This window comes from Salvelinus alpinus, chromosome 20 (genome assembly GCF_045679555.1).
Source record: "Salvelinus alpinus chromosome 20, SLU_Salpinus.1, whole genome shotgun sequence".
Taxonomy (NCBI): Eukaryota; Metazoa; Chordata; class Actinopteri; order Salmoniformes; family Salmonidae; genus Salvelinus; species Salvelinus alpinus.
This window is the reverse complement of record NC_092105.1, coordinates 49,878,100-49,890,611: the sequence shown is the minus strand read 5'-3', so window position 1 is coordinate 49,890,611 and position 12,512 is coordinate 49,878,100. Positions and strand designations below refer to the sequence as shown.

The window sequence follows — 12,512 nt, the reverse complement described above, 5'->3', positions numbered from 1 at the left end:
TTTCCCATGTGTATCAAGAATGGTCCACCACCCAAAGGACGTCCAGCCAACTTGACACAACATGGGCCAGCATCCTTGTGGAATGCTTAGGGCAGCTTGTAGAGTCCATGCCCCGACGAATTGAGGCTGTTCTGAGGGAAAAAGGGTGTGCAACTCAATATTAAGATGTTCCTAATGTTTTGTGCACTCAAGTGTATGTAGTCCTACATGTTTTTAAATAGTACAATATCACAAACCAAAGTACAAAACCATATAAAGTGTGGGCCTGTAGTATCTGTAAATCAACTAAACGTTGTTTTTTATTTCCATATGCAGATAATAAAGCATCATTGTTCATGTAATAATCTAATATTAGCATTATACCTCTAGGAAGAGGAAATGGGCATAAAATCAAATAGATGAAAAGACAGAAACAAAAATGTTTTTGAACTACAACTTATTTTATTTAAAAATGTCAAATTTTGTAATGTAATGTAGTGCATTGGTGTCTAGATCCCTGTTGGATGGCAAAGTGTCACAAGAATCCTGTGGGGAGAGAAAACAAGAGAATACATTAAATTAATGGGTGTTAACTAATCAGGGTTCAACAAAGCACTTCAAGTCCTCAATTCCTTCAAAAGAGAGAGAGAAGGAGAAAGGAGTATGGTCCCTGCAGTAGGACTACATGCTGGCCATGAGGTTCTCCAAGTGGTACTCCAGGAGGCTGGAGAGCTCAGTGACCAGAGACTCTGGGTTAAAGTACCAGGCCAGCTGCTGGCCAAACATGTCATCTAGCAGAGCCATCAGCCCGCCCTGAAGAGAACACCACACAACACATAGAAAATGGCTCTGAGTTACTAGCTTATCAAGAGGAGAGAGAAAAAATAGAAATACTCCCCCTAAAATGGCATTGGAACCTGGTTAACCATGAATAAGGAAGTAAATAGGAAGTACACTAAGAATATGGAAGTAAACAGGAAGTAACTTGACTCTTACATTGAGCAGCAGCAGGTATCTGTCAGCCTCTGGCTCCATGTTGGCAGCAGTGGGCAGGAAGGAGTACAGGAGAGCGTACAGACGCTCCACGAACCCACCAGGGTGCTAAAGGAAACAAAGGAGGAGAAAAGAGGAGAGAATAGAAGAGAAGAGGAATTTAAGTGAAACTGCTAATAGAGAGATATCAAAACATGTACCAGTGAGATGCTACTTACCACCATCAGGGACTTCTGAGCTGTCATCAACCCAAACAGCACCAGCTCAAAGAGGACATCTATCATGTTCACATGATGGATCTAGGACAAGAAAACATGTTTGGAGAAAATAAGAATGATTTCATATAGATCAGCTACTGTGATGTATAAAAGACATGCATGTGGAAGAACTCAGTGAGACTTGAAAGAGTTAATGAACTCACCTTTGCATCAGCCAGCTCCCTCTCAATGTCATTCCGCTTGGAGGGGTCACTCAGGTAGTCCACAAAGTCATTATAGGTACAGATGAACTTGGCTTCGTCCTATGACAAAGAAAAGAGCATCTTAGAGAACAGAACACATTTCCCCTCAGGGACGCTCTCTTTCCCTTGAAAGAGAATGAGTTAGTGAGTTACCATGTGGTTGGCCTGAACCAGTGCGCCCAGGAGGACCTTTCCCGCCACAAACAGATGGTTCCTGCTCAGGGTGGAACCAAGCAGGGTCTAGGGAAGAGGGAAGAGTTAGGGTGAGACATCTTCCTCTAGGAGACAGAACAACAAGTCACAGAGAGAAAAAGGAAAGTGGGTCCACTCACAGTGAAGGCCTGGCGCAGGGAGACGAGCCTCAGGGCGATGTCCTCCACTCTCTTGGTGGTAAGGTAGAGGCTGTGAAAGGGAGGGAATGGAGCATGTCAACCATTAAAGTCAATGGGGGATAACAGCATTATGACCACTATCCTTCAGCATCTGACAAGCCCAGACTACACAGACATTTAGAGGAACTCACTTTAGCAGAGGAACCTCCCTCTCCTCAGGCAGCAGGTCCTCCTCCCAGCCCTACGACAACAAAACAAGCATTCAAAATCAGTCACCAATGCAATGACATAACAAACAATCGGTCAATGGAAGGATCTTAATGCTCCTAGTCAATAGTTTGTGTGTGTAACGTCTGACCTCATAGCAGTTGTGGCCCTCAGGCTCTGGGTCAGTGAACTGCTGAGTGGTGGGCGTAGAGAAGGAGGCAGCCTCCGACCACGCTGAAGAGGAGAGAAGCCCGTCCAGCCCCATGTGGAGAGTGGCGTACACCACTGAGACATCAGTCTGCTGCTCAAAACACACACAACACACCCGTTTACCACACACACGTTATTAGAAAACACACCAAATCTAATGCAAAAATGCCCAGCAATGTCTTGGTCTATATACATAGGAAATAGTTTATTTACCTGGTAGCAGCCAAGCGTCACGTCCACAGACGTCTCGTGGCGGAGGTGAGACGCATAGTGGGTCACCCTGCCAGCCACACGCTGACAGAGAGAGAATACATGTTAAGGCCAAATGGAATAAGTGAAGAAAAGCCTAATCTAATACTATTTCAGTAGTATTTACGTCTTACCTGGATCCAAGTGATGGACTGCACTTTGGTGGCACAGTAGGGGATGCCCTCTGGACTAAGCCTGGCTGTCTCCTTGGAGATGGCCCACACCAGTTGAGTCTCCAGGCCTCTCACCCTACTCACATGGTGCATCCTCACCACCACCTGCTGTTGAGATAAACAACAAGACAACATCAACAAAACCACTTCAGCAATTGCTGTGACACATTTCCATCAAGATCAAATGACTGACAATGTAGATTAGGATTAGGTAGTTACAAAGACATACCTGGGATCCCCCACGCATGTAGGTGATGATGGGGCTGATGAACTGGAAAGTTCTCCAAGCTTTAACCACCGGACCGGCATTGTTCTGCACATTACCATACATTCATGTTGGAAACAGTAAACATTGTAACCGTGATGTGACTGTGTGTGTGTGTGGGGGGGTCTCTTACCCTGATCACAACAGGCCCACAGTACAGGGGGCTGAACCTAATCGGAATCAACTGCCAATTGCCAGTGGCCTCCTAAAGCAGAAAGCAGACAAGAGATTTGTTTCATGTCAAAGAGACACAACTTGAATATCTGGGATATTTTTCAAACATAAAAGCACAAACTTTCCGAAGATTGTACCTCAAGGATAGTCTGCACATCTGGCACATCCTCAAGGATGATAGCAGCATTCTGGACATCAAGGAGGACTGGCAGCTGTGGAACATCTGGCACATCATCCAATGGCACATCCAACTGGACCTCATCCAGGACAGTTGTTTCTAAAATGAGGAACATTGGAATATAAAATAAACAATTGTTAGGACATAAAACGTAGCAAGATTGCTAATACTAGCTAGTTAGGTAGCAAAAGTCGATCGCTTAGCCTCAGTTACTAAAGTTAATGTTAGCTAGCAAGCTACAACATCTCTAGCACAAGCATGTTTGCCAAGTCTGAATTATAGAAATACACAACATTTCGCAAATTATAATGACATTGTTAAATGTAGTAAAATAAGAGTTTTAAACTCCACATACCCTCTTCGAAGTCGCTGTCGCTGTCCACCTGTCGACGATCACAAACCCTGCAAAACAGAAAAAGACAAGAAAAACAAGCCACAAATGAATTTGAACAACCTGTCGACGCAGTAGGCCGCCGATGTCCACGCACTCTCTCCGCCAGTCTTGAAAAGCACCCAGGCATTTTCCAGTCGATTGTTCTCTCTCAGGTCTCAGAAATCAAACAAGTTTGTTGTCAGCAGCAAACTGAAGTTGTTGTTTTCGCACAGAAAACGTTCCATAGGACGTCGGTTAGACGTTCGAAAATGATTGTTTACAAAATTGACAAATGTGTTGCCATAGAAATGAGTTTGGAATTCTATGATTCCCTTTAGAATCCGTTAAAATTGCTTGTCATCATTCTAGTGACGTCGACGTGCTCCTTCGCAGCTCAGTTGATATATATATATATTTTTTCTGTTTTGTTAAATCACCTTTATTTAACCAGGTAGGCAAGTTGAGAACAAGTTCTCATTTACAACTGCGACCTGGCCAAGATAAAGCAAAGCAGTTCGACACATACAACAACACAGAGTTACACATGGCGTAAACAAACATACAGTCAATAATACAGTAGAAAAACAAGTCTATATACAATGTGAGCAAATTAGGTGAGATAAGGGAGGTAGGGTAATATATAGGTCATGGTGGCGAGGTAAATACAGTATAGCAATTAAAAACACTGGAATGGTAGATTTGCAGTAGATTCATGTGCAGTAGATTAATGCGCAAAGTAGAAATACTGGGGTGCAAAGGATCAAGATAAATAAAATAAATACAGTAGGGGATGAGGTAGTTGTTTGGGCTATTGTCACGGCCGTTTAAAGAAGAGGACCAAGGTGCAGCGTGGTGAGCATACATTTTCTCTTTATTTGGAAAAGACGCCGAACAAAACAATAAACACTACAAAAAACAAACCGTGAAGCTCAAAGGCAAAGTGCCCTAAACAAAGTCAAACTCCCACCTAGACAGATGGGAAAAAAGGCTGCCTAAGTATGATTCCCAATCAGAGACAATGATAGACAGCTGTCCCTGATTGAGAACCATACCCGGCCAACACATAGAAATACAAAAACATAGAAATCAGAACATAGAATGCCCACCCCAAATCACACGCTGACCAAACCAAAATAGAGACATAAAAATGCTCTCTAAGGTCAGAGCGTGACAGTGTTTATGCCCATTTATGTACAACCTGTATATGTTACCCTTCCAATGAGCTTATCATATAAACTACAACGTGAAAAGTATGGTTTATTTCACTTTTAATCATGTTAGCACAGGTAACAGCCGTGTACAGTCTTTCTTTCGTTTTTCATTCTTACTATTCCCAATTCACTTAAACTATATTTCTTTATTTCCCATGGGCTTCACCAGAGTACCCCCTAGTGGCAGGAATACAACTGTATTAAGCCCCTTACAACACCTCCCTGCAAAATAGAAATGTTGTCCCAGTTGCAGCCTAGTATCCAAACTGATATGCCATTTTTAGTTTAAAAAAAAACAGCGTTTATATTTTGCGATTCCTGGCTACTGTAGTGTTGTGGTTTCTTGTAGGTAACCTGCTGTTCCTGGCTGTGGTCAGCCATTTTGAGGCGAAGCTGCACCGGCCCAGGCTCATTGCTATGGGCTGTTTCCTCATGGCTGTAGGATCCTTCCTCACAGGCCTGCCACACTTCTTCATGGGACGGTAAAAAAACTGAAATACTGGTTAAACTTGTACTTGTAGAGATACTCCAATGCGGAGGATAGTTTCACTTTAGAAATAAATAAATGTACCCAGTTGTTGATTAATCTCAGTTAACTTATAACTAAAGTCTTGTGTAATTGGTCAGCTGCTTGATTATGTTTTGGGGCCATACATGTTAAGAGAAGGGATTAAGAGATGCTATAACTGTGATGTGGTAAAGTTGGACCCAGGTGCAGAGAAGAGACCAGAAGATGAAGCAGTGGCACCAACCAGTGTCTCCACCCCTCAAGGGCCCACTTAACTGCCAAGAGCTCCCGGTTGCCTACATCGTAGTTGCCTTCTGCTGGCGAGAACCACTTGGAGAGAAAGGTGTATTGGTTGAAGTTTCTTGTCCTCCTCGTTCCGCTGTGAAAGTACCGCCCCAGCTCCGGTGTCCGAGGCGTCCACCTCTACCACAAGGATAAGGATGAACGAGGATGGGTTCGGAGTTGAAACGTCCCTTGAGCTCTATGAATACTCTGTCAGCCTCGGGATTCCTGCAAAAACCTGCTTGAGTGAGGTGGGACAGGGCTGTATGTGTTCCGGAAGGGTTTTTGGAGAAGATCAGGATGTCGTCGAGGGTAAACAAAGACGAACCGATTCAACAAATCCCTAAGAATGTCATTGATCAATGCTTGAATGACTGCCGGTGAGTTCGATATTCCGAAGGTCATGACTAAATACTCAGTGACCACTAGGGGTGTTAAAGGCAGTTTTCCACTCATCTCCCTCCCTGATTCTCACCAGATTTTAAGCGTTGCGGAGGTCCAGTTTGGTGAAGAATTGGGCTCCTAGGGCCAACTCCAAGGCGGCGGACATCAGGTAGGGAGTAACGATTCTTGGTCGTAATCCTTTTCAGCCCTCTGTAATCGATGCAAAGACTAAAGTTTGAGTCAGAGACAGAGAAACAAGTTTAGACAGTCAGCCCAATTATTATATTTTTTCAACTAATAGGTCTTTTGACCAATCACATTAGATATTTTCGCATCAGCTCTTTTTCAGAGCATATCTGATTGGTCAATAGACCAATTACTCAAAAAAATTACTGAATTGGGCTGTCTGTCTCAACAAAGCCATAGAAACATGGACATGCTCCAACTGAAATGTTCCATCCTGTCAGTATTGATGTTGAATGGCATTAAATACACTTTTTTTGTTCTCTCCCATCCCCTGTAGGTTTGTTGAACATGAGTGGAAATGAAACTCCAGCACACTGGTAGCACTATCGACGTGTGACGTCGACTCACTTTTCCAGGTGAGTTGAACCTGCCTGTGGGTGCGGTGGGGATATTCCTGGGAGGTCTACTGATGAAGAGGTATAAGCTTGGCGTTGTGTCTGGAGTCCAGCTGTCTTTCGTCACCTCCTTCATGGCCTACCTCCTCCTCCCTCTGCAGTCTGGCACTAAGTGTGACAACGTTCAGGTGGCTGGTTTGACCGTGTCCTACAACGAGTAAATATGACATCTGATTGGTTGGTTGGTTGGTGGGTTGGTTGGTTGGTGGGTTGATAAAAACAAAAGTTTTGATCAGTGGAATATGAGGGAGAGTTAGACCAAAACACAAATGGGCTTGTGCCGAGGCTCCCTCTTGTGGGAATATACAGTATGGTTGTTACTGAGCCAGGAATCCTGGCTGTTTTGTCACTGTGTGTCACGACTTCCACCGAAGGTGGCTCCTCTCCCTGTTCGGGCGGCGCTCGGCGGTCGTCGGCGCTGGTCTACTAGCTGCCACCGATACTTTTTCCTTTTCTTTTGGTTATGTCTGTTTTGTGTTTCACCTGGTTTCATTTTGGTTAATTAGGGGGGGTATTTAATTCGACATTTCCTTTGGGGTTTTGTGCGGGATTGTTGTCGTTTGAACTGTCAGTGAGTTTGGGTTTTGTTTTTATTAGCTCATGTTTTACAGGTGGTTTTCCCTAGACTGTGTCTGAGTGGGGTTTTCGTGGCTATTGCTGTAGTCTGGTGTTCCTGTTGTTTTTTGAGCTAGTTGAATAAAACGCCCTTTTCTTTGGAACTTGTTTTTCCTGCACCTGACTCCACACCCACATCTCCTTGGGGAGATCTGACACTGTGGCTATTAATGTATTGAGTGTACAAACATTCACAGGGATGCTGGGCCATGTTGACTCCAATGCTTCCCACAGTTGTGTCAAGTTGGCTGTATGTCTTTTGAGTGGTGGACCATTCTTGATACACACAGAGAACTGTTGAGCGTAAAAAACCCAGCAGCGCTGCAGTTCTTGAGACAAACTGGTACACCTGGCACCTACTACCATGCCCCATTGAAAGGCACGTAAATATTCTGTCTTGCCCATTCACCCTCTGAATGGCACACATACACAATCCATGTCTCAATTGTCTCAAGCCTTACAATATATTTTTTTAACCTTTCTCCTCCTCTTTATCTACACTGATGGTGGATTTAACTAGTGACATCCATACGGGATTATAGCTTTAACCTGGATTCACCTGGTCAGCATATGTCATGGAAAGAGCAGGTGTTCTTAATGTTTTATACACTCAGTGTAACTCATTGGCACTGACATAAGTTATTTTCAACCATTAATTGGGGCCTTGTTGAGGCCTTATCTAGGTAAGTAATTGCTGATTGACAATAAAGTATTATTTTGATGTATGGAAAAAATATGGTATGCAATTCCTATGTAGAGAAGGATTCCTATGTAGAGAATTCAAAAAACATCAACACAAACACAGGATATGGGGTGCACATGGTATCACATCATTACATACTAGGCCCTACTGTACCTGCATTCCAGCACCATTCCAGCATCTGGAATTGACTCAACATGTTTGAGGTAGGGGATCAATACATGTGGGGGAAGTGGTGGCTGTCGAATGTATGATTCTGATATGTACAGGTAAGTTCATTGTGTGTGTGGGGCGGTTGGCGTCCATGTTTGTTTCCGTACTCTGAGGTGTGTTTGAATATGAATGAGCAGCAGTGTTGTGATGTGTCCTATCCTGTCCTTGCAGAGTGATCTTGCTTGGTCTCATCACATGTCTCAGTGGCTCCTCCTTAGGAGGGAGGGGGACAGCACCATGGGACAGCCCCCACACTCATCGCTAGAGATCGAACTTCAGACTCCCTCCAAAACCACTGAACCCCTCAACACAAGGAAAGAGATTAAGGTGCACACCCTTAGAGGGAGCCGGAACAGGATAACTCCCTCCAAACTCACAAAGACACAGAGGAGGAGGAACTATCCAACACCCAGGGAGAGAGAACGAGTGACCTCAGTCGAACACAGTCAGAAAGAGGAGGTGGAAGAGGCGTTAGATAGAGGAGGAGGTTACCCCAGAGGCCATTCCTCCTGTTCATGTGAGCAAGAAAGAGCAGAAGGCTTCTGATCAGCCAAATGGCAGGCAGAGGGAGAGGTCATAGTGATTCACACCCACAGAAAGAAAGACAACCCACACAACCTCTTGGTTGAGATGAACCACACAGAGGTAGAGGCAGAGGGCCTTCAGGGCTAGCCAGTCAGCCTGCCTGCTCTGATCCTCAAGTCAATTGTATTTAAATTCATGTTCATTAAAGAATTTTATTCAAGAATTGAAAAGTCCCATTTACTTAATGATCATTTTTCACTGTCTTCAACCCTCAAGAACCAGGGTGAATCTGGGTCACCTTTTTACTGGGCAAACACAACTTGCATATGGTCATAAACTAGGCCCAAACGTTAATCTTTTAACCTTGCCTGAATAAAACAATGCTTTTTTTTAATAGTGAGAAAAAGCTGCGGTTTTTCCTTTTCTATGATGATTAATATTTTTGGTTGCACCTCAACTCAACGTTGGTTGAGCGCCCTCTGTTTTTTTGTTGTCAAATAATACATTTTTCTTAAATGTACAAAGTACATTTTTAAAAGCATTAAAATTGGGATGTTTCCCACTTATTTACACAACCTACTCCACACTTGCAAAGTGAACTTTTATAGAAATGTTCTGATATTAAGTAGTAAACAGAAGAAAAGCAGAATTGAATCCAATCATAATGCAAATAATTTAATGGTCTATGGTTCAATCCCATTTCTGAAGGTCTGATGAATAATTAATATTGTTCCTCCTCTTCCTTGTGGCAGGCGCAGCAGCACACTGCCCTCCAAAGCCTGCAAAATAATCGCCGAACTGCCCTTTTCCTAGCTCTGCATGGAACATCCTGTGTCACGTCCTTGGTGACGTGTGGGGTGACATCCGGGATGACCACAGCAACATCCTCTGGAAAGGGAAAAAATAGGAACAGAATGTAAACAAATGCAAACCGTAGGTTCTAAACACTGGCCAGTTGAAAGGTTCTGCTAAGATGTCATGACAAACGGCACCTGTCAGAGTGCTCTCTAAGTGTTACTCACCTGCTTGGATGTCAGCTGGCAGAGTGGCGAAGACGGCCATCGTGAGAGTCCTTTCTTCAGGTGTGACATCCACAACCTCCAAGAGGGAAGAAGCCGGGTCTGCCTCTGTGTGAGTGGTGATGTCCACAACCTCCAGGTGGGAAGAAGCCGGGTCTGCCTCTGTGTTAGTGGTGATGTCCACAACATTCAGGTGGGAACAAGCCGGGTCTGCCTCTGTCTTTGGGGTGATGTCCACAACCTCCAGGTGAGAAGAAGCCTGGTCTGCCTCTGTGTTAACGGTGGTGTCCACAACCTTCAGGTGGGATGAAGCCGGGTCTGTGTTATGGGTGACAATAACAATCCTGATGAGCTCCGCTATTACAAGGCAACAAGATGTCATCACAACAGGCATCTGTCAGAGTGCTCTCTATCATTGCTACTCACCTGCTTGGATGTCAGCTGGTAGTGTGGTGGAGACGGCCACCGTGAGGACAGGGGGGACTGGTAGGGTGGCTGCAGGGGGCTGGAAGCAGCTCTGCACCTCGTCCACCACAAAGGCACAGACAGAGCTCATATAAAAAGGGCTTTGGAGGTCATCCGTGGAGAAGGACTGACTGATTCTCCCGAGGATCGACCGCACAGAGTCAAAAGCAGCAGCCCGGGAGAAAGGGATGTGAGGGGAAGGGTCCTTTAACATGCAGGAGAGCTTCTCCACTACGGCCGCCACCATACCCACGGCCATCCCGCTTATTAGGATTGGGTGCTCTGAATGGCCTTCCTCAGGCTGAAGCCACAGGGCCAGGAGAAGCTTGGGCACCACCTCCACCACAACCTGAGATGGGCTGAGCAGGTTGCTACGGGGCTCATTGGACTGCTCGCCCAGAATGCTCCTCACAGCTCTCTCCACGATGCTGTGGACTTTAGGATCGCTGAAATCAACAAAAAGGAGAAGACTAAGCTAAACGATGTGTAATGTGCTCACAGAGAACACTGTCTTAGTCTGCTTCTGCGTAGTTCCAGATGTGTAGATAAATGGATCAAGTCATATGCAGGGCAGTACATGGAACTCACATGTCAGCTGGCGAGGTGGAGTGCATGGAGCGGCGGAGCTTGCAGAAAGCCTCGTGCTCTATGTCCATCATTTTTAGGCAAGTGTTTACTTCCCAGGCCTGCAGTATGAAACAGGAAGTCCCATTAGTGTAATTTCACAACTTATCTATTCTGCTGTGCTAACTCGTTGTTGAAAGGCTAGTAAAGAGCTCACTGACTTGTAGTATGTCTCTAACTCTCGTTCTCTTACCAGCCGAGCGAGGTCGTTTCCCTCCTCCAGGGTTTCCTTCCACACCCTTCAAATAAATCACAGAGCAATTCAACTTTCCTGGCTTCTGATTTTTCTGTTGTTTATTTTACTCACACCTCCTGGAGTGCTGCTGGTGGCAGGGAATGGCAGTGAAGGTGAGTGCTGACGTGGTACTCACCTCTCCCTAAGGGATTTTTTGCTCTGAGACACCAGCCAGTTGCTCATGTGCTCCGTGGTGACATGGGGCGGGACCTGGCCTTGACTCTGGAGCAGCAGATAGTGGACCATGAGCTTCTTCTGCAAGATGAGGTAAGGTGTGAGACCGTGCCATGAAATACCATATCATGTGCTTTCAGAAGGGCCTCTCGCAACATTTCACAACTGCTCATGCGTCACAATTTGCAAGTGATATTAAGAACTCTTATGACCAACTTCTCTAAACTGTCTTTCTGTTGTTTATGTTTTTGTGGGATGAATCTTACCTGTTTATTGTAATATGTTTCCTCCCAGCAGGCCTGCAGAGTCTGAAAATAAAGGCTGCTTCTACAGAATTCCTTTGAAGATAATGAAAATAATGATGCTTTGTTATGCACATTATGCACAGGCATTTACAGTATGCTAAAATTAATTTCTCCTAAGATTACCTTTGTGGGACCATAAGTGAACTCCGGAATGCACAAAACCCTATCCATGGTAAGATGGGGAAGAAATGCAGCGCTATAGATATACGGGATGCTCTAGAGATAACAGGAATGACTTAAAGTCGCGAATGATCAATGACTGTGGAGTCGTCCAATATGCTGCACTTAGAATTGAGTTGTAGGCGATGTTTGGCGCAAAATAGAATGTTTACATTAAACCCCTACAACTCATCCAGAACGCCGCAGCCCGTCTGGTGTTCAACTTTCCCAAGTTCTCTCACGTCACCCCGCTCCTCCGCTCTCTCCACTGGCTTCCAGTTGAAGCTCGCATCCGCTACAAGACCATGGTGCTTGCCTACGGAGCTGTGAGGGGAACGGCACCTCCGTACCTTCAGGCTCTGATCAGGCCCTACACCCAAACAAGGGCACTGCGTTCATCCACCTCTGGCCTGCTCGCCTCCCTACCTCTGAGGAAGTACAGTTCCCGCTCAGCCCAGTCAAAACTGTTCGCTGCTCTGGCACCCCAATGGTGGAACAAACTCCCTCACGACGCCAGGTCAGCGGAGTCAATCACCACCTTCCGGAGACACCTGAAACCCCACCTCTTTAAGGAATACCTAGGATAGGATAAAGTAATCCTTCTAACCCCCCCCCCCCCCCCTTAAAAGAGTTAGATGCACTATTGTAAAGTGGTTGTTCCACTGGATATCATAAGGTGAATGCACCAATTTGTAAGTCGCTCTGGATAAGAGCGTCTGCTAAATGACTTAAATGTAAAATGTAAATGTATTGCCATGGAGAAATGGAATGTGTATGCTTCTATGTCTTTATTTCGTGAAAGATTAAGCTCTTTATTATGTCATAATGTGTATATGAGGACGTAGGAGCCCGTCCCGAT

At 45.0% G+C, this 12,512-nt stretch overlaps 2 protein-coding genes across 3 annotated transcripts; both read right to left on the bottom strand.

Moving 5' to 3' along the window:
* Nucleotides 1-419: 419 nt before the first annotated feature.
* On the bottom strand, nucleotides 420-3,963 carry LOC139547040 (uncharacterized). 2 transcript variants are annotated; one of them, XM_071356096.1, is made up of 14 exons: nucleotides 3,576-3,962; nucleotides 3,180-3,319; nucleotides 3,002-3,073; nucleotides 2,833-2,916; nucleotides 2,565-2,711; nucleotides 2,395-2,475; nucleotides 2,123-2,272; nucleotides 1,956-2,005; nucleotides 1,765-1,834; nucleotides 1,586-1,672; nucleotides 1,394-1,492; nucleotides 1,191-1,271; nucleotides 976-1,080; nucleotides 420-525 (listed from the first exon to the last, which is right to left on the bottom strand). In XM_071356096.1, exons 1-14 carry the CDS (start codon nucleotides 3,739-3,741, stop codon nucleotides 442-444), a joined length of 1,416 nt encoding a protein of 471 aa, XP_071212197.1. In that variant the 5' UTR covers nucleotides 3,742-3,962; the 3' UTR covers nucleotides 420-441. The 2 variants fall into 2 exon arrangements, with proteins under 2 accessions (XP_071212197.1, XP_071212196.1); XM_071356095.1 differs by lacking the exon at nucleotides 420-525 and adding an exon at nucleotides 536-792 and having other exon boundaries at nucleotides 3,576-3,963.
* A 5,325-nt stretch (nucleotides 3,964-9,288) lies between these two features.
* Nucleotides 9,289-12,269, bottom strand: LOC139547039 (uncharacterized). Its single transcript, XM_071356094.1, has 7 exons — nucleotides 11,456-12,269; nucleotides 11,152-11,270; nucleotides 10,974-11,019; nucleotides 10,745-10,842; nucleotides 10,118-10,602; nucleotides 9,695-10,009; nucleotides 9,289-9,560 (listed from the first exon to the last, which is right to left on the bottom strand). The coding sequence occupies exons 1-7, from the start codon at nucleotides 11,579-11,581 to the stop codon at nucleotides 9,394-9,396; spliced, it is 1,356 nt and encodes a 451-aa protein (XP_071212195.1). The 5' UTR covers nucleotides 11,582-12,269; the 3' UTR covers nucleotides 9,289-9,393.
* Nucleotides 12,270-12,512: the final 243 nt, after the last annotated feature.